The 20,804-nt window shown below is 67.1% G+C and overlaps 3 protein-coding genes across 3 annotated transcripts in view; 2 read left to right on the forward strand and 1 right to left on the reverse strand.

Annotated features, from left to right (window-relative positions):
* RYR1 (ryanodine receptor 1) overlaps positions 1–8,024 on the forward strand; it is a 54,867-nt gene extending 46,843 nt beyond the window's left edge. Inside the window, 24 exon segments of the mRNA XM_072030030.1 lie at positions 25–113; positions 479–607; positions 1,009–1,113; positions 1,530–1,611; positions 1,958–2,744; positions 2,746–3,319; positions 3,617–3,690; positions 3,821–3,989; positions 4,085–4,171; positions 4,525–4,740; positions 5,400–5,507; positions 5,509–5,531; positions 5,629–5,671; positions 5,758–5,888; positions 5,978–6,038; positions 6,119–6,268; positions 6,337–6,471; positions 6,923–7,036; positions 7,038–7,080; positions 7,154–7,218; positions 7,305–7,361; positions 7,363–7,406; positions 7,516–7,567; positions 7,819–8,024. Of these exon segments, the coding sequence (XP_071886131.1) occupies positions 25–113; positions 479–607; positions 1,009–1,113; positions 1,530–1,611; positions 1,958–2,744; positions 2,746–3,319; positions 3,617–3,690; positions 3,821–3,989; positions 4,085–4,171; positions 4,525–4,740; positions 5,400–5,507; positions 5,509–5,531; positions 5,629–5,671; positions 5,758–5,888; positions 5,978–6,038; positions 6,119–6,268; positions 6,337–6,471; positions 6,923–7,036; positions 7,038–7,080; positions 7,154–7,218; positions 7,305–7,361; positions 7,363–7,406; positions 7,516–7,567; positions 7,819–7,914 (3,434 nt within the window). The 3' untranslated portion in view covers positions 7,915–8,024.
* A 57-nt stretch (positions 8,025–8,081) lies between these two features.
* MAP4K1 (mitogen-activated protein kinase kinase kinase kinase 1) lies at positions 8,082–17,481 on the reverse strand. The gene is given in 37 exon segments (XM_072030031.1): positions 8,082–8,220; positions 8,319–8,374; positions 8,478–8,548; positions 8,648–8,724; positions 8,812–8,881; positions 9,285–9,462; positions 10,157–10,260; positions 10,345–10,403; positions 10,652–10,715; positions 10,718–10,756; positions 10,853–10,913; positions 11,001–11,077; positions 11,487–11,571; positions 11,655–11,697; positions 11,939–12,005; positions 12,239–12,423; positions 12,543–12,584; positions 12,716–12,739; positions 12,843–12,887; positions 13,011–13,057; positions 13,060–13,062; positions 13,311–13,369; positions 13,625–13,694; positions 14,165–14,281; positions 14,380–14,399; positions 14,402–14,460; positions 14,554–14,616; positions 14,709–14,806; positions 14,808–14,841; positions 14,920–14,992; positions 15,303–15,345; positions 15,445–15,492; positions 15,600–15,655; positions 15,747–15,811; positions 15,927–16,017; positions 16,584–16,641; positions 17,241–17,481. Coding segments are annotated over 37 exon segments (2,520 nt in total). The 5' UTR covers positions 17,340–17,481; the 3' UTR covers positions 8,082–8,150.
* Positions 17,482–18,214: 733 nt separating this feature from the next.
* On the forward strand, positions 18,215–20,688 carry EIF3K (eukaryotic translation initiation factor 3 subunit K). The gene is made up of 8 exons (XM_072030097.1): positions 18,215–18,372; positions 19,143–19,241; positions 19,322–19,442; positions 19,699–19,773; positions 19,873–19,939; positions 20,235–20,312; positions 20,392–20,517; positions 20,599–20,688. Exons 1-8 carry the CDS (start codon positions 18,230–18,232, stop codon positions 20,628–20,630), a joined length of 741 nt encoding a protein of 246 aa, XP_071886198.1. The 5' UTR covers positions 18,215–18,229; the 3' UTR covers positions 20,631–20,688.
* The last annotated feature ends 116 nt before the right edge of the window (positions 20,689–20,804 follow it).

Raw genomic sequence — 20,804 nt, forward strand, 5'->3', positions numbered from 1 at the left:
CTGACCCCGCTGCCCCCCCCCCAGACTTCCAGAACTACCTGCGCACGCAGACGGGCAACACGACCACCATCAACATCATCATCTGCACCGTGGACTACCTGCTGCGCCTGCAGGTGCCCGGCCACAAATGGCCCCAAATGGCCCCAAATGTCCCCAACTGGCCCCAAATGGCCCCAACTGGCCCCAAATGTCCCCAACCTTGTGCTCCAGTCCCCAGTCTCGTGCCCCAATGTCCCTGTGCCACCAGCCGTCCCCATGACCCCAACCTCGTGCTGCTGGGGGTCCCCATTCCCATATCCCCATCCCCGTGTCCCCGTCCCCGTGTCCCCCTCCCCGTCCCCATGTCCCTGTCCCCATGTCCCCATCCCTGTCCCCATGTCCCTGTCCCCATGTCCCCATCCCCATGTCCCTGTCCCCATGTCCCCATCCCCGTGCCCCGTCCCTGTCCCCGTCCCGCTGACGGCCCCGCTGGTGGCAGGAGTCCATCAGCGACTTCTACTGGTACTACTCGGGGAAGGACGTCATCGACGAGCAGGGGAAGAGGAATTTCTCCAAGGCCATGGCCGTGGCCAAGCAGGTCTTCAACAGCCTCACCGAGTACATCCAGGTGAGACCGGGCCCCATGTCCTTGGGGTCCCCGTGTCCCTGGGGTCCCCGTGTCCTTGGGGTCCCCGGGTCCCTGCATCTGCCTGGGGACTCCCGGGGGTCCTGGTGTCCAAGGGGTCCCAATGCCCCTGGGTGCCCCCGAGTGCCCCAATGTCCCCAAGTGACCCCAAGTGCCCCCAGTGACCCCAGTGTCCCCAGGTGACCCCAAGGAATTCCAATGTCCCTGGGTGCCCCCAAGTGCCCCCAGTATCCCCCCCAGGTGCCCCCAAGTGCCCCAACACCCCCCTGCTCCCAGGGACCCCAATGCCCCCAAGCACCCCTGGTGCCCCCATGTGTGCCACCATCCCGGGGGGTCCCTGGGGTCCCCCGGCCCTCGCTGCCAGCCCCCCCTGCCCCCCCCAGGGTCCGTGCACGGGGAACCAGCAGAGCCTGGCCCACAGCCGCCTGTGGGACGCCGTCGTCGGCTTCCTCCACGTCTTCGCCCACATGATGAAGAAGCTGGCGCAGGTGGGCACTGGGAGGCCACTGGGAGCACTGGGACGAGCCCCCCCCCACCCCGTACTAACCCTCTGGCCCCGTACTAACCCTCCCCCCCCTCCCCAATTTGGGGTCTGCTCCTGACCGACCTTTCCGCCCCCACTGCTGCCAGATGGGGCCAGCACCGGGACCACGAAACGGCGTAAGCACCCCCCCCGCACCCCCCCCCAGCTCTGCATGGCCTCACTAACCCCCCCCCAGCACGGCACGACCCCCCCATACCCCCCCATGCCCACACCCCAGCTTCCCACCCCCCTCATTTCCCCTGCGCGCTGCAAGGATCGGTCCCGGAGCTGGTAAGGGGGAGGTGGGGGGGGGGAAGGGCTGTGCTGGGGGGGGGGACACACAATGCTTTGGGGGTCACGCTCTGTGCACCCCCCCCGCAGGATTCCAGCCAAATTGGGCTGCTGAAGGAGCTGCTGGACCTGCAGAAGGACATGGTGGTGATGCTGCTGTCCCTGCTGGAAGGTGGGGGGGGTCCCCGCTCCCCGGGGGGGGTTCCTGGGGGTCCCCATTCCCTGAGGGGTCCCTGGGGGTCTTCTACTGAGACCTGGTGGGGGTCCCTGGGGGTTCCTGCTTCATGGGGGGTCTCTGGGGGTCCTCGCTCCCTGGGGGGGTCCCTGGGGGTCTTCTGCTGGGACCTGGTGGGGGGTCCCTGGGGGTCCCTGCTGCCTGAGGGGGGGGTCCCTGGGGTTCCCACTCCTGAGGCTCTCCTGGGACCTGGTGGAGGCTCCCTGGGGGCCCTCCGGGACCTGACGGCAGGTCCCCCTTTGTGCCCCCCCCATAATTAATGCCTCCCCCGATCTCCCCGCAGGGAACGTGGTGAACGGCACGATCGCGCGGCAGATGGTGGACATGCTGGTGGAGTCGTCCAGCAACGTCACCATGATCCTCAAGTTCTTCGACATGTTCCTCAAGCTGCGCGACATCGTGGCCTCCGACGCCTTCCGCGACTACGTCTCGGACCCGCGCGGGCTCATCTCCAAGAAGGATTTCCAGAAGGCCATGGACAGCCAGAAGCAGTACGAGCCGGCCGAGGTGCAGTTCCTGCTGTCCTGCTCCGAGGCGGACGAGAACGAGATGATCGACGTCGAGGCCTTCGCCGGCCGCTTCCAGGAGCCGGCGCGCGACATCGGCTTCAACGTGGCCGTGCTGCTCACCAACCTGGCCGAGCACGTGCCCCACGACCAGCGGCTCCGCACCTTCCTGGAGCAGGCGGCCAGCATCCTGGAGTATTTCCGCCCCTTCCTGGGCCGCATCGAGATCATGGGCGCGGCGCGGCGCATCGAGCGCCTCTACTTCGAGATCAGCGCCGCCAACAAGGCGCAGTGGGAGATGCCGCAGGTCAAGGAGTCCAAGCGCCAGTTCATCTTCGACGTGGTCAACGAGGGCGGCGAGGCCGAGAAGATGGAGCTGTTCGTCAGCTTCTGCGAGGACACCATCTTCGAGATGCAGATCGCCTCGCGCCTGTCCGAGGAGGAGCCGGCGCGCGACGGCGAGGAGGGCGAGGAGCCGGAGGACGAGGACGAGCCCCCCCCGGCCGCCGGCGCCGCCGCCCCCCCCGCCGCCCTCCGAGCCCTCCTCGGCGTTCGGGGAGCTGCTGGCGGGGGCCGGGGGGCTGCGGCGCCTGCTGGGGACCCCCCACTCGTGGCGGCGGCGGCTGCGGCGGCTGCGCAAGAAGCCCGGGCGCGAGCTGGCGTGGGCGGCGGGGGCGGCGGCAGGCCGGGCGGTGCTGGGGGGGCTGCTGGGGGGCTGGGGGGTGCTGGGGGCCGTGGGGCGCTTGGCTTGGGTCTCCCTCTTCGGGGGGGGGCTGGTGGAAGGCGCCCAGAAGCTGGCGCTGGCCGAGCTGCTGGCCAGCATGCCCGACCCCACGCAGGACGCCGTGGGGGGCGGCGAGGCCGGGGGGGTGGGCGCTGGGGGGGAGGGGGGCGGCGAGGAGGAAGCCCCCCCGCCCGCCCAGCTCCTGCCGCAGCCCCCCGAGGAAGAGGAGGAGGAGGAAGAGGCGGCGGTGGCGGCGGTGGCCGTGGTGCCGGCGGCTTTCGGGGGGCGCAAGGAGGTCGGGCACTACCGGCTGGCCGCCCCCGACGCCCCCGGGGGGCTGGGGGACATCGGGGAGCCCCCTTCTGCCGAGCCCCCCACCCCCGAGGGCACCCCCATCCTCAGGAGGAAGATCAGGGTAGGCAGCTGGGGGGGTCTGGGATCCTATGGGGGAGTCTGGGGGTCCTATGGGGGTGCCGGGGGTCTTATGGGGGGGTTCTGGGGTCCCTACTGAGGGTTCTGGGGTCCCTATGGAGGGTCTGGGGGTGCTATGGGGGGCTCTGGGGTCCCTATGGGGGGCAGAATCCATGAGGTCCCTCCAATAGGGGGGTCCCAATGGGGTGTGTGGGGGTGGGACCCCTGAATTCCCTCCCAGCAGTGAGGGGGGGGTCTTTTTTTTTTGGGGGGGGTCTGCTGAGCCCCTCTCGTGTTGCAGGAGGATGGGGAGGAGGTGGTGGAGGAAGAGCCCCAGAAGGAGGAGGAGGCAGCGGCCGAGACCGAGAAGGCCGAGTGAGTGTGGGGGGGTCCTGGGGGGGGGGGCAGCACTGCTTGGGGGGGTCTCCATGACCCCATAGGGGGTGGGCTACAGGGCAGGGTCCCAACCATGCCCCCCCTCCTTGACGTCCCATCCTCACCCCAGCACTGAGAATGGGGAGAAAGCTGCGGCCGAGGGGGCCGAGGGGGGGCCGGAGGCTGCGCCCCCCCCCGAGAGGCGACGGAAATCGGCCCCCCGGGAGCGCAAGGAGCCCCCGGCTGAGGGGGGGCTGGAGTTCTGGGCAGAGCTGGAGGTGCAGAGGGTCAAATTCCTGGTAAGGCTCGGGGAAAGGGGGGGGTGGACGGGCCCCCGGAGCTGGGGGGGGTGGTGGTGGTGGTGGGGGTCTCACCATGCCCCCCCCCCCCACAGAACTACTTGTCGCGGAATTTCTACAACCTGCGCTTCCTGGCGCTCTTCCTCGCCTTCGCCATCAACTTCATCCTCCTCTTCTACAAGGTCGGGGCTCGGGGGGGGCGAGGATGGGGAGGGGGGGGAAAGGGGGCTGGGGGGGACTCAGAGGGCTGGGGGTGGGGACAGGGGGCTGGGGGGCACAGAGGGGGCTGGGGGGGGCACAGGGGGCTCAGGGGGGTGGACAGGGGTTGGGGGAGGGACAGGGGGCTGGGGGGGGGACAGGGGGCTGGGGGGGGCCACAGGGGGTCAGGGGGGCAGGGGTTGGGGTTAGGACGGGTTGGGGGAGGACAGGAGGCTGGGGGAGGACAGGGGGCTGGGGGGGGCACAGGGGGCTCAGGGGGGACAGGGATTCGGGGGGGGGTCTCTGAAGGACCCCTGTGACCCGGGTCCCCCCGCAGGTGTCGGAGCACCCCCCGGGGGCCGAGGAGGAGCCCGAGGAGGGCTCGGGGCTGGCGGTGGAGGCGGAGGCCGGGCCCGAGGCGGGGGAGGAGGGCAGCGTGGTGTACTACTTCCTGGAGGAGAGCAGCGGCTACATGCAGCCCGCGCTGCAGGGGCTGGCGCTGGCACACACGCTGGTGGCCTTCCTCTGCATCATCGGCTACAACTGCCTCAAGGTGCCCCGGACACGCCCAGATAGGCCCCGCCCCCCTCCGGACACGCCCTCTTTGGCCACGCCCCCTCTGGCCACGCCCGTGTGTCCCGCCCCCGCCCCCTGCCCCTGGTGAGGTTACCTGGGGCTATGGCCTGCCCCAAGCCACGCCCCCTGGTGCTGGAGCCACGCCCCCTGGCATTGTGGCCACGCCCACAAAGTGGCCACGCCCACTCCCCTTGGCCACGCCCTCTGGGTTGCAGCCACGCCCCCCCCCCAGGCTCTGTGCCTCCCTGCTGACCCCAATGACCCCGTGTCCTCAGTGCCCCAATGACCCCAATGACCCCATCCCCAATGACCCCAATGACCCCATGTCCCTGTAGGACCCCCATGTCCCCATTGACCTCATGACCCCGTGTCCCCATTGACCCCATCTCCAATGACCCCATTGGCCCCATCCCCTTTTAACCCTGTTCCCAATGACCCCAATGACCCCATTGACCCCATTGACCCCATGCCCCCACTGACCCCACACCCCCCATCCCCACCAACCCCACGTCCTCTCTGACCCCAGACCCCCACATCCCCCACCGACCCCACTGCCCCCTGCCCCATTGACCCCCCACTGCCCCCCCTGACCCCATTGACCCCCCCCGACCCCCCTGACCCCGCTGTCCCCCCCAGATCCCGCTGGTGATCTTCAAGCGGGAGAAGGAGGTGGCGCGGCGCCTGGAGTTCTCGGGGCTCTACATCACCGAGCAGCCCCCGGACGACGACGTCAAGGGCCAGTGGGGACCGGCTGGTGCTCAACGCCCAGTACGGGGGGGCCGGGGGGGGGCATTTTTATTTTTGGGGGGGGGGCGGGCACACAACGCAGGGACCCCCCCCTCACCCCTATTTCCCCCCCCTCCAGGTCTTTCCCTAGCAATTACTGGGACAAATTCGTCAAGAGGAAGGTGAGGAGGGTGCAATGGGGTGGGGGGGGGGGTGAGGGGGTGGTGACCCCCCCCCAGCACCCACACCGGTGCCCCCCCCCCAATAGGTGCTGGAGAAGTACGGGGACATCTACGGGCGCGAGCGCATCGCCGAGCTGCTGGGCATGGAGCTGGCGAGCCTGGAGATCGGGGCGCAGGGCGAGAGGAAGCCCCCCCCCGACAGCTCCCTGCTCACCTGGTGGGTGCCGGGGGGGCCGCTCGGGGACCCCCCCCAATATCCGGGGGTGCCCCCAGCCTCATTTTTGCCCCCCCACCCCCCTCTTCCAGGATCACCTCCATCGACATCCGCTACCAGATCTGGAAATTCGGCGTCATCTTCACCGACAACGTGAGTCGGGGCGGGAAGGGGGGGGTTCATTTTTATTTTCGGGGGGGGTGACGGCGTTTTTTGTGCCCCCCCCCGCGCAGTCCTTCCTGTACCTGACGTGGTACATGGCCATGTCCCTGCTGGGCCACTACAACAACTTCTTCTTCGCCTCGCACCTCCTGGACATCGCCATGGGGGTGAAGACGCTGCGCACCATCCTGTCCTCCGTCACCCACACGGCAAGCAGGTGGGTGGGGGGTCTGGGGGGGGGGATATTTTTTTTTTGGGGGTGTTGCTGATGTTCTGTGCCCCCCCCCAGCTGGCCATGACGGTGGGGCTGCTGGCCGTGGTGGTTTACCTCTACACCGTGGTGGCCTTCAACTTCTTCCGCAAGTTCTACAACAAGAGCGAGGACGAGGACGAGCCCGACATGAAGTGCGACGACATGATGACGGTACGGGGGGGGCACGGGGGGGGCACGGGGGGGGGTGGGGGGGGATATGGGGGGACATGGGGGGGCTGCGGTGGTGCTGGGAGGGGAGCTGGGTGGTTCTAGGGGGGGCTGGGGGGGTCTTGGGGGGGTCTTGGGGGGACATGGGGGGCCTTGGGGGGGCACTGGGGGGCACGGGGAGGTCCCTGGGGGTGAGTGGGGGTCTCTGGAATGGTTTTGGGAGGTCCTGGGGGGGGTCTTTGGGGTCGTGGGGGGGGCTGGAGTTAAATTGGGGGGTCCTCAGGGTCCCTGGGATGGGTCTGGGGGGGGTCTCTGGGGTCGGGGGGGGGGGGTCTGGAGGTAACTGGGGGGTTCCTGGGGGTCTCTCTGTGTGGGGGGGTTCCTGGGGGTCCCTGGGATGCTTTGGGGGGGTCTCTCGGCTGACACCCCCCCCTTTTTTTGTGCCCCCCCCCAGTGCTACCTGTTCCACATGTACGTGGGGGTCCGGGCTGGGGGGGGCATCGGGGACGAGATCGAGGACCCGGCGGGGGACGACTACGAGCTGTACCGCGTCGTCTTCGACATCACCCTTCTTCTTCTTCGTCATCGTCATCCTCCTCGCCATCATCCAGGGTAACGGGGGGGGCTTTTTTTTTTGGGGGGGGGGTCATTGGGAGGGGGTCCGAACCCTTTTTGCCCCCCCCAGGTCTGATCATCGACGCCTTTGGGGAGCTGCGGGATCAGCAGGAGCAGGTGAAGGAGGACATGGAGGTGAGTGGGGGGGCAATATTTGGGTTTGGGGGGGGGGGCAACAAGTTGGGGACCCCCCCCCAAAATTTATTTGCCCCCGCCCCCAGACGAAATGCTTCATCTGCGGCATCGGCAGCGACTACTTCGACACCACGCCGCACGGCTTTCGAGACCCACACGCTGGAGGAGCACAACCTGGCCAACTACATGTGAGCAGCGGGGGGGGGGGCACACGGGGGGGGCACCTCAACACCCCCCTGACCCCCCCCGCTGACCCCCACCCCCAAAAAAAAATATCCCCCCCCCTCCCTCCCAAAGGTTCTTCCTGATGTACCTGATCAACAAGGACGAGACGGAGCACACGGGGCAGGTGGGACCCCCCCCAAAATAAAAAGGGGGATGTTAATTTTTTTTTTGGGGGGGGCACAATGTGGGGGGGGGGCTTGTGGGGTTTGGGGGGGGGTCCTGTGGGATTTGGGGGGGGTTCTGTGGGATTTGGGGGGTTGCAATGGGGTGGGGTGTAAGGGGAGGGGGATGCAGGGAGTGTTATTTTTTGTGGGGGGGGGGCTTTGGGGGGTTGGGGGGGGGTTAATGTGCCCCCCCCCCCCCGGCCCCCCCCAGGAGTCCTACGTGTGGAAGATGTACCAGGAGCGCTGCTGGGACTTCTTCCCCGCCGGCGACTGCTTCCGCAAGCAGTACGAGGACCAGCTGGGGTGACCCCCCCGCGAGACCCCCCCCCCAAAATGCCCCCCCCAGCTCCTGCCCCCCCCCAGCGCTCTTCTCCTGGGGGGGGGGCTCCGCTCGTCAATAAAACCCTGCAGACCCCCCCCTTGTTTTGTGCCCTCCCCAGCACAGACACAGCAATTTATTTATTTTTTTTTGGGGGGGGGGTCCTTCATTTTTTATTATTTTCAGCAAAAACGGGGGGGGGGATTTTTTTTATCCGGGGGGGGTCACGCCTGGACGTAGAGGTTGCTGTAAGCGCCTTCCTCGTCGGTGGGGCGAGTCTCCAGGACCAGGGTGCTGGGGGGGGGGGGGAGATAAATGGGGAGGGGGGTGTAGGTGAGGGGGGGGCACACCCTGCTGCCCCCCCCCCAAAATAATAACCCCCCCCCACGAACCTCTCGGAGCTGAGCAGGCGGAAAGTCCAGCGCTGGTCCCGGAGCTCCTCGATCAGCTGGGGGGGGGGAAATTAAAGGGGGGGGGTGAAAAAGGAAGGGGGGGGTCAGGGGGTGCCCCCCCCCCGAAAAAAAATTTGGGGTGCCAGGGGGGGTCCTCACCTGGGCCGAGCCCACCTGCCGCACCTGCACCCCGTGCCGCCAGAAGGCTTGGAGGCAGCCGCGGACCAAAGCTGGGGGGGGGGGGGGCAATTTTTGGGGTGGGGGGGCTCTGACCTGGGCCCCCCACCCTAAAATCCCCCCCCCCAATTCAGGACCCCCCCGGCACCCACCCACGGCCTCCACGGCCACGTCGAAGGCGGTGTCGGGGGCGGCGGGGGCTCCCTCCAGGGTAATGATCTTGACGCTGCTGGGGGGGGGGGACACACAAAATTTTGGGGTGGGGGGGTCCCGGGGGGGGACACAGACGGTTTTGGGGGGGGGGGTCCCGGACTCACGGTCCAGCAGCACCAGCACCGTCTCGCTGTCCAACTGCGTCACCTGCACGGCGCCGGGGCACGAGGGCTCTGGGGGGGGGGCACAAGGGGGGGGCACCCCCAAAATTAATCCCTAATGGGTGTGGGGGGGGCAGGGACCCCCCCCCCTCCAGCACTGGCAGGGACCCTGGTGTCACACGCTGAAGGGGGGAACCCCCCCCGAAGTCCTTGGGATGCCCCCAAATCGAGGACCCCAAATGTGGGAGAATTCTCCCCAAATCCTCAGGACCCCCCCAAATTCTTCAGGACCCCCGAAATTCCAAATTCCCCCCAATTCCCCCAAATTTCCCCAAACCCTCCGGATCCCCCAAACCCCCCAAAACCCCCCAAACCCCCCCAAATCCCGAAATCCCCCAAACCCCCACTATTTCCCCCAAACCCCCCAGACCCCCAGGACCCCCCAGACCCCCAGCCCCCCCCGGCCCCCCCTCACCGCTCTCGGGGGGCCCGAACCAGGAGCTGAGGGAGTTGAGGTCGATGGTCCGGAGCCGCACGGGGCGGGAGGGGCCGGGCCCGGGGGCGGCGCCGATGCAGACCCGCGGCAGGGCCCCCCCGGGGGGCAGCAGCAGCGCGAACACGCGCAGGGGGCACGGCAGCGGGAACGAGAAGTGCTGGGGGGGGGGCGCAGGGGGGGTTGGGGGGGGGGATGGGGTGGGGGGGGCGTTATGGGGGGCCCCCATAACGCCCCCCATGGGGCCATGGCAGCGTGCCACGGGGGGGGACACAACGATACGGGGGGGCACAGTGACACTGGGGGGGGGCACAGTGACACGGGGGGGCACAGTGACACGGGGGGGGGCACAGTGACACTGGGGGGGGCACAGTGACACGGGGGGGTCACAGTGAAATGGGGGGGTGACAATGACACTGGGGGGGTCACAGTGACACAGGGGGGGTCACAGTGACACGGGGGGGCACAGTGACACGGGGGGGTGACAATGACACGGGGGGGTCACAGTGACACGGGGGGGCACAGTGACACGGGGGGGTGACAATGACACGGGGGGGGCACAGTGACACGGGGGGGCACAGTGACACGGGGGGGTGACAATGACACGGGGGGGGCACAGTGACACGGGGGGGGTCACAGTGACACGGGGGGGGGTCACAGTGACACGGGGGGGTGACAATGACACGGGGGGGGTCACAGTGACACGGGGGGGCACAGTGACACTGGGGGGGTGACAATGACACGGGGGGGCACAGTGACACGGGGGGGGCACAGTGACATGGGGGGCACAGTGACACGGGGGGGGTCACAGTGACACGGGGGGGGTCACAGTGACACGGGGGGGGCCCCGGTACCTTAACGAGGAGGAATTTCTGCATGGGCTCGTACCACTGCAGCAGCACCACGCCGGCGTCCAGCGCCCCGCACAGGTAGTGGCAGCCCGTCTGCGCGTTCCTGCCTGCGGGGGGGGGGACCACCCCGTCAGCACCCCCCCCACCCCTTTATGTACCCCCCCCCCCAAAAAAAAAAAAAAAAGTCTCACCCACGCAGCACGTCCGGCAGCCCTTGGTGTCGGGGACTTTGGTGGAGGTGGCGTTTTTCCTGGGGGGGGAAGAAATTTGGGGTGGGGGCACAGAGGAATCCCCCCCCCAAAAAAAAACACCCCCCTGAAGTCAGCACCACCCCCCTCCGTGTGCCCCGAGGGGGTTTGGGGGTGTCCCCCCCCGGTGTGTGGGGGGTGGAATTGGGGGGGAGGCAGTGGGATTTGGGGGGGCACAGTGGGATTTTTGGGGGATGGGGGGGGATTTGGGGTGCGGGGGGGGTCTCAGGGTACCCCCCCCGGGCCGTACCTGGGCAGCAGGCGGTGGGGGGAGAGGTGCCCCCCCGGGCGCTGCTCCTCTTGCTCTGCTCGTAGAGCCCCAGCAGGCTGTGGGAGTACAGCTGGGGGGTCTTCCCTGGGGGGGGGTCCCAATTTTTTTTTGGGGGGGGGTCAGCGAGCGGCTGGACCCCCACCCCAACCCCCCAACCCCCCCGTGTCCCCCCCCACTCACCCGACACCGACATGAGGACGTTGCCGATGGTGTAGAGCCAGGAGGTGCGGCTGTGGTAGAGCTGGGGGGGGTCAGCGCAGGGGGCATTTTGGGGACCCCCCCCCCAATATTTTGGGACCCTCCCCCCCCGTTCACCCCCCCAGACCACCAGCTCCAGCGTGGCCTCGGGCTCGCTCTGGTTCAGGGTGAAGATCCCCTCCTCCGCCCCCAGGATCAGGTGGGGGTCTGGGGGGGGGGGCACGGGGGGGGTCAGCCAGTGGTGGCCCCCCCCCCAGTGCCCCCCCAGTACCCCCCAGTGCCCCCAGTGTCCCCCAGTGTCCCCCCATCACCCCAGTGAGCCGCCAGTGTCCCCAATGTCCTCCAGTAACCCCGTTGTCCTCAGTAACCCCTTGTCCCCCAGTGACCCCCAGTAACCCGCTGTCCTCCAGTGACCCCAGTGACCCCCAGTGACCCCAACCTGTCCCCAGTGTCTCCAAAGCCCCCCCACGCCCCCGAGCCCCCCATGTCCCCCAAGACCCCCCCACGTCCCCAAAGCCCCCCCATGTCCCAGATGTCCCCAAATCCCCCCCCATGTCCCCAAGCCCCCCCCACCTCCCCCAAGCCCCCCCCCCATGTCCCCAAAGCCCCCCCAGACCCTGGGTGCCAGGGGGGTCCACGTGGCGGTGGCGGTGAGGTGCAGGGGGCAGCCCTCGAACACCCTCCGGAACAGGGGCCCCGTCCTGGGGGGGGGCAGCAGTGAGGGGGGGGGGCAAATCTGGCAACCCCCCCCCACCCCCAACCCCACCCTCGGCCCCCCCGGCACCCACCTGAGGCTTCGGGGCGGCCCCCCCGTTGTCTGCGGGGACCTGGGGGGGTAAATATGGGGGGGTAAATTGGGGGGGGTCAATATGGGGGGGTAAATTGGGGGGGGTAAATATGAGGGGGTGAATATGGGGGGTGAATTTGGGGGGTAAATATGGGGGGGCAAATATGGAGAGAGGTAAATGGGGGGGGTAAAGAGGGGGGTTGGGGGTAAATTGGGGGGGTAAATAGGGTGGGGGTAAATGGGGGGGGGTCACTGGGGGGGGTCCCGGGGGGGGGTCTCACCGCCCTGCGGGTTTTCTCAGTCTTGGGGGGCAGCAGGGGCCGCTCGTCCCTGACCACAGCGCGGGGTCTGGGGGGGGGGGGGGGGCACAGTTTGAGGGGGGGGCATCTCCCTGCACCCCCCCACCCCCATACACCCCAATACCCCCCCTTGTCCTCCCCTTGCCCCCCCATCACCCCATCATCCCCCCTTGCCCCCCCATACACCCCCCATCACCCCCCCCTTGTGCCCCCCCCACCCCCATACACCCCAAATTCCCCCCCCATTTCCCCCCCCCCCCCCCAAAATTTCCCCCGTCCCACCTGAGCTGGCGGCCAGAGGTGCCCCGCGGGGGGGGGGCCGGGGGTCCCAGTCCCCCCCCGGGGGGCCGCTGGCGCAGCGCACCAGGGCCGGGGGGGGCTGCTCCAGGAGGGGCCCCCCCCGCGGCCTCGGGGGGGGAGGCTCTTCGGGGGGGGGGGGCCTCGGCCGAGCCCGAGCGGAATTTGGGCTGAGATTTATTTATTTTGGGGGGGGGGGAAATAAAGGGTTAGCAGCCCGGGGGGGGGCACGGAAAAAAGGGGGGGGTCCCCCTGTGTGTGCCCCCACCCCCCCAAAAAAAACACTCACCTTGGGGGGCAGCGGGGGGGCACGTCGGAGGGCAGCGTGGTGCTGGGGGGGGAGGGTGTCAGTGGGGGGGGTAAAAGGGGGGGGGTAAAAGGGTGGGGGGTGGGTTTTGGGGGGGGTGATGGGGAGGGGGGGGGGCACAGTGGTGTGTTCCCCTCCCCGCCCCCAAATTTTACCTGAGGGGGTCGCAGCGGGAGGGGCTGCAGGAGGGAGGAGAGAGGTGAGATGGGGGGGGCAAAAAGGGGGGGTAAAAAGGGGGAGGGTAAAAAGGGGGGGGTATTTTTTTTGGGGGGGGTCACCCACATGTCCACGTCGTCGTAGTCGTCGTCGTCGTCCGACGAGTCACCCCTGCGAGGAGCCGCCGTCAGCCTGGCCCCCCCCCCCAAAAAACAGTGCCCCCCCCCCCCAAATTGTGCCCCCCCACAAAATTGTGCCCCCCCCCCAAAATATTTTGTCCCCCCCCCGTCTCACCGGGCGCTGCTCTCGGAGCCCCTCCTCGCCTGCCGGGCTTTGGCACACGCACCTGGGGGGGGGGGGTTAAAAAATTTGGGGGGGGGGGCACCAACAGCGACCCCCCCAAAAAAATAACCCCCCCCCAACCCCCTCCTAGGGGGACCGAGACCCCCCCAGGAGGCTCCAACCCCCCCCAAACCCCCTTCGACCCCGACCTCCACCCCCCCCCAACCCCCTTGCCCTCCCCCCAGGGACCCCCCCCCAAATTTATTTTTTTTGGGGGGGGTCTCTGGGGGTCCCGGGGGGGGGGCCACGTACCGCATGTGCCAGGGGGTCGCCCTCCTTCTGCCAGCACCGGGCCCTGCCGAGGGGGTGCACTGCGGGGGGGGGGCAGGGGGGGTTATTGGGGGGGGCAGGGGGCTTGGGGGGTGATAGGGGGGTTATGGGGTTTTGGGGGGGGGGTAATGGGATTTTGGGGGGGATTTGGGGGGCTATTTGGGGGGATCTGGGGGGGGTTGGGGGGGTAATGGGATTTTTGGGGTATTTGGGGGGGTAATGGGGGGTTATGAGGTATTGGGGGGATTTGGGGGGGTTATGGGGGATTTTGGGGGTCCCGGGGGGGTCCCACTCACGGTCGGGGCCGCTGCGCCCGGGGGGGGGCCGGTGTGTGGAGTGGATCCGGCGGGGCACAGGGGGGGGCAGCTGGGGGGGGGGGTGGAGGGGGGGCTGCCCCCACAGCCCCCCAGTCCCTCCCAGTCCCTCCCAGTGCCCCCATCCCATGCTCCCAGTCCCACCCAGTCCCTCCCAGTTCTTCCCCAGTCCCCCCAACTCCCCCCAGTCCCTCCCAGTCCCCCCAGTGCCCCCATCCCATGTCCGCAGCCCCCCCAGTCCCTCCCAGTCCCTCCCAGTTCCCCCCAGTCCCCCCCATCCTTTGATCCCATTACCCCCAGTCCCTCCCAGTCCCCCCATTACCCCCATCCCATTACCCCCAGTCCCCCCCAAACCCCCCAGTCCCTCCCAGTCCCCCCAGTGCCCCCATCCCATTACCCCCAGTCTCCCCCAATCCCCCCAGTCCCTCCCAGTCCCTCCCAGTTCCTCCCAATCCCCCCCATTACCCCCATCCCATTACCCCCAGTCCCCCCCAGTCCCCCCAGTCCCCCCAGTGCCCCCACCTCGGGCTCCTCCTCGTCGGGCTCTGCCCCCCCCGCGCCCCTCTGGGGGTCCCGCGCCCTCTCCAGCAGCTCCAGGGTCAGCGCCCGGCTCAGCCCCGGCTGGGCCACGAACTGGTGCTGGGGGGGGGGGGGGGGGGGCAGCCTTTAGGGGGGGGGGTCTGGGATGGATTTTTTTGGGGGGGGGGGGCTTTTTTTTTGGGGGGGGGCTCCCGTACCCCCAGCATCTTGGGCGCGCTGGGCGCTTCTTGGGGTTCTTGGTCAGCGTCACCTTGACGAAGTTGTGGAAGGCGGGGGTCCTGCGGGGGGGGGGTTAAAATTTGGGGTGGGGGGGGCAAGGGGAGACCCCCCCAAAAAAAAACACCCCAAAAAATCTTCCCCCCCCCCCTCACCATTTGGCTTTGTCCTTCAGCTTGGGGGGCTGGTAGCCGCTCTTGGACATCAGGAACAGAACCCTGGGGGGGGGAAAATTGGGGGAGGGGGCGTGATGCTGACCCCCCCACGGGGTAAAAGGGGGTGGTTTTTTTTTCGGGGGGGGGTCACTGACCGCAGGGGGTGCACGTCGAAGAGGGGGGGTTGCAGCTCGGCCAGCTCCACCGCCGTGATGCCCACGGACCAGACGTCGCACAGCTCGTTGTACCCCCCCCTTCAGCTCCACCGCCGCCACCTCGGGGGCCATCCTGGGGGGGGGGGCACAGAGCCGTGGACCCCCCCCCAAATTAAATGCCCCCCCCCCAATATAATGCCCCCCCCCGTACCAGTAGGGGGTGCCGATGAAGGACATGCGGCGGGCGAAGGTGGCGCTGATCTGAGCCGCGATCCCGAAGTCGGCTGGGGGGGGCAAAAAGGGGGGGCCTGAATCCCCCCACGACCCCCCCAGGCCCCCATTTACCCCCCAAGGCCCCCATTAGCCCCCCCCCAGCCCCTTTTTGCCCCCCCCATTTACCCCTAGCCCCCCCAGCCCCCCCATTCCCCATTTACCCCCCATTCACCCCCCCATTTCCCCAATCCCCCCATTGCCCCCCCCAGCCCCTTTTTACCCCCCCTTCTTTCCCCCCCCAGCCCCTTTCTGCCCCCCTTTTCACCCCCCCAGCCCCTTTTTACCCCCCCTTTTTGCCCCCCCCGTTGCCCCCCCACTCACCCAGCTTCACCTCCCCGCTGTCGTTGATCAGGATGTTGGCGCCCTGCAGCCACAGGACAGGGTCAACGCCCCCCCCCAAAATTTACCCCCCCCAAAAATTTACCCCCCCCCATTTACCCCCCCCCAATTTACCCCCCCTCACCTTGATGTCCCTGTGGATCTTGCCCTGGGAGTGCAGGTACGAGACACCCTACGAGCATTTTTTTGGGGGGGGGGGTCACGCATTTCGGGTATTTTTTAGGGGGGGGTCAGCCCCAAATTTTTTTTTGGGGGGGGGGGTCACAAGGGGGGGGTCACCTCCAGGGTCTCCCTGCAGACGTAGGCAATCTGCTGCTCCGACAGGGGCCCGGTCACTGCAGGGACAAAGGGGGGGGGCATTACCAAAAGGGGAGGGTCCCAAGCTGTTGCCCCCCCCCAAAATAAAATGCCCCCCCCCCAAAATACCGTGATAAATGTCCTGCAGTGAGCCCCCCCCGCACAGCTCCATGCAGATCCACAGCTTGTTGCACCTGCGCGGTGAGGAAGGGGTTAACGGGGACGTTTTTTTTTTTTTTTGGGGGGGGGCTTTTTTTGGGGAGAGGGTTTTTTTTTTGGGGGGGGGGTATTTTTTTTCGGGGGGGTCACCAGCTGTAGCTGCCGAAGTAGGCGACGATGTTGGGGTGCTGGCAGGAGCGGATCATCAGGATCTCCTGCTGGATCGTGGCGCAGTCGTCGTCTGGGGGGGGGGCAATAAAAATTGGGGACCCCCCAAAATTGGGGGGGGGGGCTCTGGGGGTCCCCTGAACCCCCCCCCAAAAAAAAAAAAAAGAGGTTCTGGGAAGGGGGGGAGGGGAAGGGGGGTGGGGGCGGCGCAGGGTGGGGGGGGTCTTGGGGGGGGTCTTGGGGGGTTATGGGTATTTTTTTGGGGGGGTTAAGGGGTTTTTGGGGGTGTTGAGGGGTCCTGGGGGGTATTGGGGGGGGCATTAAGGGGTATTTGGGGGGGGGTAGGGGGTATTTCGGGGGGTTATGGGGGCCGGGGGGGGGATTAAGGGGTCCTGGGGGGTATTAAAGGGTCCGGGGGGGGCATTAAGGGGTTCGGGGGGGTCCTGGGGGGTCCTTTTTTGTGGGGGGGGGTCTTGGGGGCATTGGGGGGTCCCATTGGAGAACATGGGGGGGGCAACGTGGGGGGGTTCAGGGCCATTGGGGGGGCGTGGAGGGGATCGGGGGGGGCCCGGGGGGGTCCGAGGGGGGAGTTCCGGGGGGGTCTCGGGGGGGGGTCCCGGGTGTCCCCCCCCCCCTCACCTGCTTCCATCTTGACCACCTTGATGGCGGCCGCCTCGCCCGTGGCCTTGCTGCGGGCCTGGGGGGGGCCGGGGGGGGTCAGGGCCCGCGGGGACCCCCCCCAGTTCCTCCCAGTTCTCCCCAGTCCCTCCCAGTTCCCCCCAGTTCCTCCCAGTCCTCCCAGTTCCTCCCAGTGCCCCCCAGTGCCGGATGCACCAGGCCTCTGGTGGGGGGAGGCGCCCCTCAGGGATGCGGATGCTGCCGGGGGGGGGGGGAACTGGGAGCACTGGGAGGCAACTGGGAGGCACTGGGAGGGGGGAGGGGCACCCCATAAGGGGATCCGGGGGGGGGCGCCCCCCCCCCGGTAATGGGGAATCCCGAGGGGGGGCCACGTGGGGACGCCACCCTCCCCCAAAATGGGTATTTTTGGTGTTTCCCCCCCAAAATGCGCATTTTTGGGGTTCCCTCCCCAAAAAAAGATTTTTTTTAGAGCTCCCCCCAAATTAGAATTTTTTTTTGCCCCCCCCAAAATGGATTTTTTGGGGGGATCCCACCCCAAAATGCCCTATTTTGGCTTCCCGCCCCAAAACGCACTTTTCCGGGGATTCCCCCAAAAACGCCATTTTTCGCCCCCCCCCCAAAATACATATTTTTTTGGGGTGCCCCCCCCCCCGTCACCTTGTAGACGTCCCCGTAGGTGCCCCCCCCGAGGCGCTGCAGGAGCTCGAAGTCCTCCTGGGGGTCGCGGGCGGCGATGCGCAGCAGCCGGGGGTCCATGGCGGGGCCCCCCCCGTGCCCCCCCCCCAAAAAAAAACCACCTCCCCCTCCAAAATCCACTGCCCCCCCCCCCTCCTCGCCCCCTGTCTCGGCGCGGAGCTGTGGGACCCCCCGGCCCCCCCCCGGCCCCACAAGGCGCCGCGCGGCGGGAAGGGGAAACTGAGGCACGGCCCCCCCGGGGGGGGCAAACCACAGCGAGGGCGGGACCAGTACGCACCAGTAAGGCACCAGTACAGCCCCGGTAGCAGCCTCCTGCACCCCCCCCTTCCCATTTTGGCCCAGTTGTGGCCCCCCCTGCCCATTTTGGCACCAGTAAGGGCCCGCTTTGACCTCAGTGACCCCCAGTGGGCTGCAGGGACACCACCAGTTCCTCCCAGTTTGTCCCAGTATGACCAATGCTGCGCCCAGTGGAGCCCCCACACTGTGTACTGGGCCCAGTTTGGCCCAGTTCCTCCCAGTACGAGCCCCCTCCCCGTAATGTGGGTGTGCTTTGACCTTCATCTACCTCCAGTTTGGCCCAGTCTGACCCAGTTTGGTCCAGTCTGACCCAGTTCAAACCAGTTTGACCCATTTTGAACCAGTTTGACCCAGTTTGATCGAGCCTGCCCCAGTTTGAATCATTTCATCCCAGTTTGCCCCAGTTTGGCCTAGTTCAGCCCCATTTGACCCAGTTCTTCCCAGTTCTTCCCAGTTCCCCCCAGTTCAATCCCGCGCCGTGACCGGGAGGGGGCGCCCCGGCTGCTGGGCGTGGCCTGGGCACGTGGGCGTGGCCACCACCGAGTAGGCGTGGCCATCTGCGCGGTGGGCGTGGCCACGGCCTATTTCCCGCCAACTTCTGCGCCTGCGCGGCGCCTGGCGGTCCTCCAAGCCGAGTCCTCCCCCTTCCCGCCATGCCCGGCGAGAGGCCCCGCCGGAAGCGGAAGCTGCCGCGACCGCCGGAGGAAGCGGGCTGGGAGCCAGCACTTCCGGTCGCCATGGCGCTGTTCGAGCAGATGCGGGCAAACGTCGGGAAACTGCTGCGGGGAATCGACCGGTACCGGCGGGGGGGGGCCGGGGGGCCAGGGGGGCGTGAGGGGGGGCTTGGGGAGGGGGTTGGGGGGGAGTTGGTGTGTGTGGGGGGGCCGGGAAGGGACCCATGGGGGTCTTGGGGCCTCTGAGGGGGTTCTGGGGGGGAGGGGGGGGCCTGGAGAGGTGAGGGGGGCTTAGGGGGGTCCTGGGGGGGCTTAGGGGGTGTGGGAGGGGGTCTTGGGGGGTCCTGAGGGGCTCGGGGGGTCCTGGGGGGATCCTGGGGGGGGTTCAGGGGTTTTCAAGGGATTTGGAGGGGGTCCGGGGGGGGTTTTGGGGTGTGGGGAGTTTTTGGAGGGTCCTAGGGGGGTTTTGGGGTGCTGGGAGGGGATCTGGGAGGTTTTGAGGGGGGTTTAAGGAGATTTAGGGGGGGTCTGGGGGGATCTACAGGGCTGAGGGGGGTGTGGGGAGGGTTTGTGAGGTTTTGGGGGGCATTAAAGGGATTTGGGGGGTTCTGGGGAATTTAGGGGGGTTGGGGGGGGCTTGAGGGGATTTGGGGGGGATGTGGGGGGGGGTTCAGGGGTTGTTGGGGGATGTGGGGGGGTTTGGGGGGAGGATTTGGGGCATTCAGAGGGGTTTTGGGGGGAAATTTGGAGGGGTTCTGAGGGCTTTTCGGAGAACATAAGGGGTTGGGGAGGGGTTAGGGGCTTGGGGGGGATTCTGGGTGAATTTTTTTTTGGGGGGGGGCACTGCTCGGTGGTCCCGGGACCCCCCCTTAACAGCATTCCCCCCCCCCAGGTACAACCCCGAGAACCTGGCCACGCTGGAGCGCTACGTGGAGACGCAGGCCAAGGAGAACGCCTACGACCTGGAGGCCAACCTGGCCGTGCTCAAGCTGTGAGCCCCAAAACCCCCCCCAAAAACCCCCAAAACGTCCCCAAATCCCCCCCCACGCTGACAACGCCCCCCCCACACAGGTACCAGTTCAACCCGGCCTTCTTCCAGACGGGGGTGACGGCGCAGATCCTGCTGAAGGCGCTGACCAACCTGCCCCACACCGACTTCACGCTCTGCAAGTGCATGATCGACCAGGCCCACGTATCCTTGGGGGCGTTAATTAACTGGGGGGGGCTCTTTTAATTATTTTTTTGGGGGGGCACAAGAAACAGGGGCGTCGAGCCCAACCCCCAGCACTTGAAGCCTTGTGGGGGCTTTTCCCTGCCTCTGTTCTCCACTTCCTTGAGGTGAAACCACAAAATTGGACATTTTTTTGGGGAAATAAAGGGCAGGGGGTGTTTTTTTATTTTGGGGGGGGGGACGCACGGCTCTGCCTGTTCCCCTTGACCCCCCACAGCAGGAGGAGCGGCCGATCCGGCAGATCCTGTACCTGGGGGAGCTGCTGGAGACCTGCCACTTCCAGGCCTTCTGGGTGAGCCCCCCCCTCATTAAAAAAAAATGACAATTTGGGGCTTTAATTGGGTTATTTGATTAATTTTTGGTTTATTTTATGCCCCCCCACCCCCGGCAGCAAGCACTGGATGAGAACATGGAGCTGCTGGACGGGATCGCCGGCTTCGAGGACTCCGTGAGGAAGTGTCAGTGGGGGTGGGGGGGATTTGGGGGTCTTTGGGGATTTTTGGGGGGGTTTAGGGCTTTCTGGGGGGGCTTTGGGGATTTTGGGGAAGATTTGGGGGGGCTCTGTGCCCCTGGGGGGGTGATTTGGGTTATTCTGGGGGTTTGTTCCTGCCCCTGGGTGCCGATTTGGGGCTTTTTTGGGGTTCTTTGTGCCCCTGAGGGCCGATTTGTTTTTTTTGGGGGGGTCTCTGTGCCCCTGGGGGGTTGATTTGGGTTATTTTGGGGGCTTTTCCTGCTGATTTCCCCCCCCCGCAGTCATCTGCCACGTGGTGGGCATCACCTACCAGCACATCGACCGCTGGCTGCTGGCCGAGATGCTGGGCGACCTCTCGGGTAAGGCTGCTTACAGGGGGGTTGGGGGGGGGTTTTTTGAGGGGGGGCACATCCGCTGACCCCCCCCGCCCCCCCCCAGAGGCACAGCTGAAGGTTTGGATGAGCAAATACGGCTGGAGCGAGGCGGAGGCCGGGCGGGTGCTGATCTGCAGCCAGGAGGAGAGCGTCAAACCCAAAAACATCGTGGAGAAAATCGACTTCGACAGTGGGTGCAGGCGGGGGGGGGGCAAAAAGGGGCCCCCCCCACACCCCCCGTAACCCCCCCTCTCTGTTCTGCCCCCCCCAGGTGTCTCCAGCATCATGGCGTCGTCGCTCTGAGCCCCCCCCCCCGTCGGGTTTTAATTGAGTTAATTAAAATGGAGTTGATTAAAGGAGAGGGAGAGAAACGGCTCCGTGCTGCTTGGGGGGGCCATGGAAGGGGGGGGGGGGGGGGGGGCATAAATATTAATTAATCGGTTTCATTAATATTAATACACACTTCTGTTGAATATT

The sequence above is a fragment of the Anas platyrhynchos genome, chromosome 33, assembly GCF_047663525.1.
Source record: "Anas platyrhynchos isolate ZD024472 breed Pekin duck chromosome 33, IASCAAS_PekinDuck_T2T, whole genome shotgun sequence".
Lineage (NCBI taxonomy): Eukaryota > Metazoa > Chordata > Aves > Anseriformes > Anatidae > Anas > Anas platyrhynchos.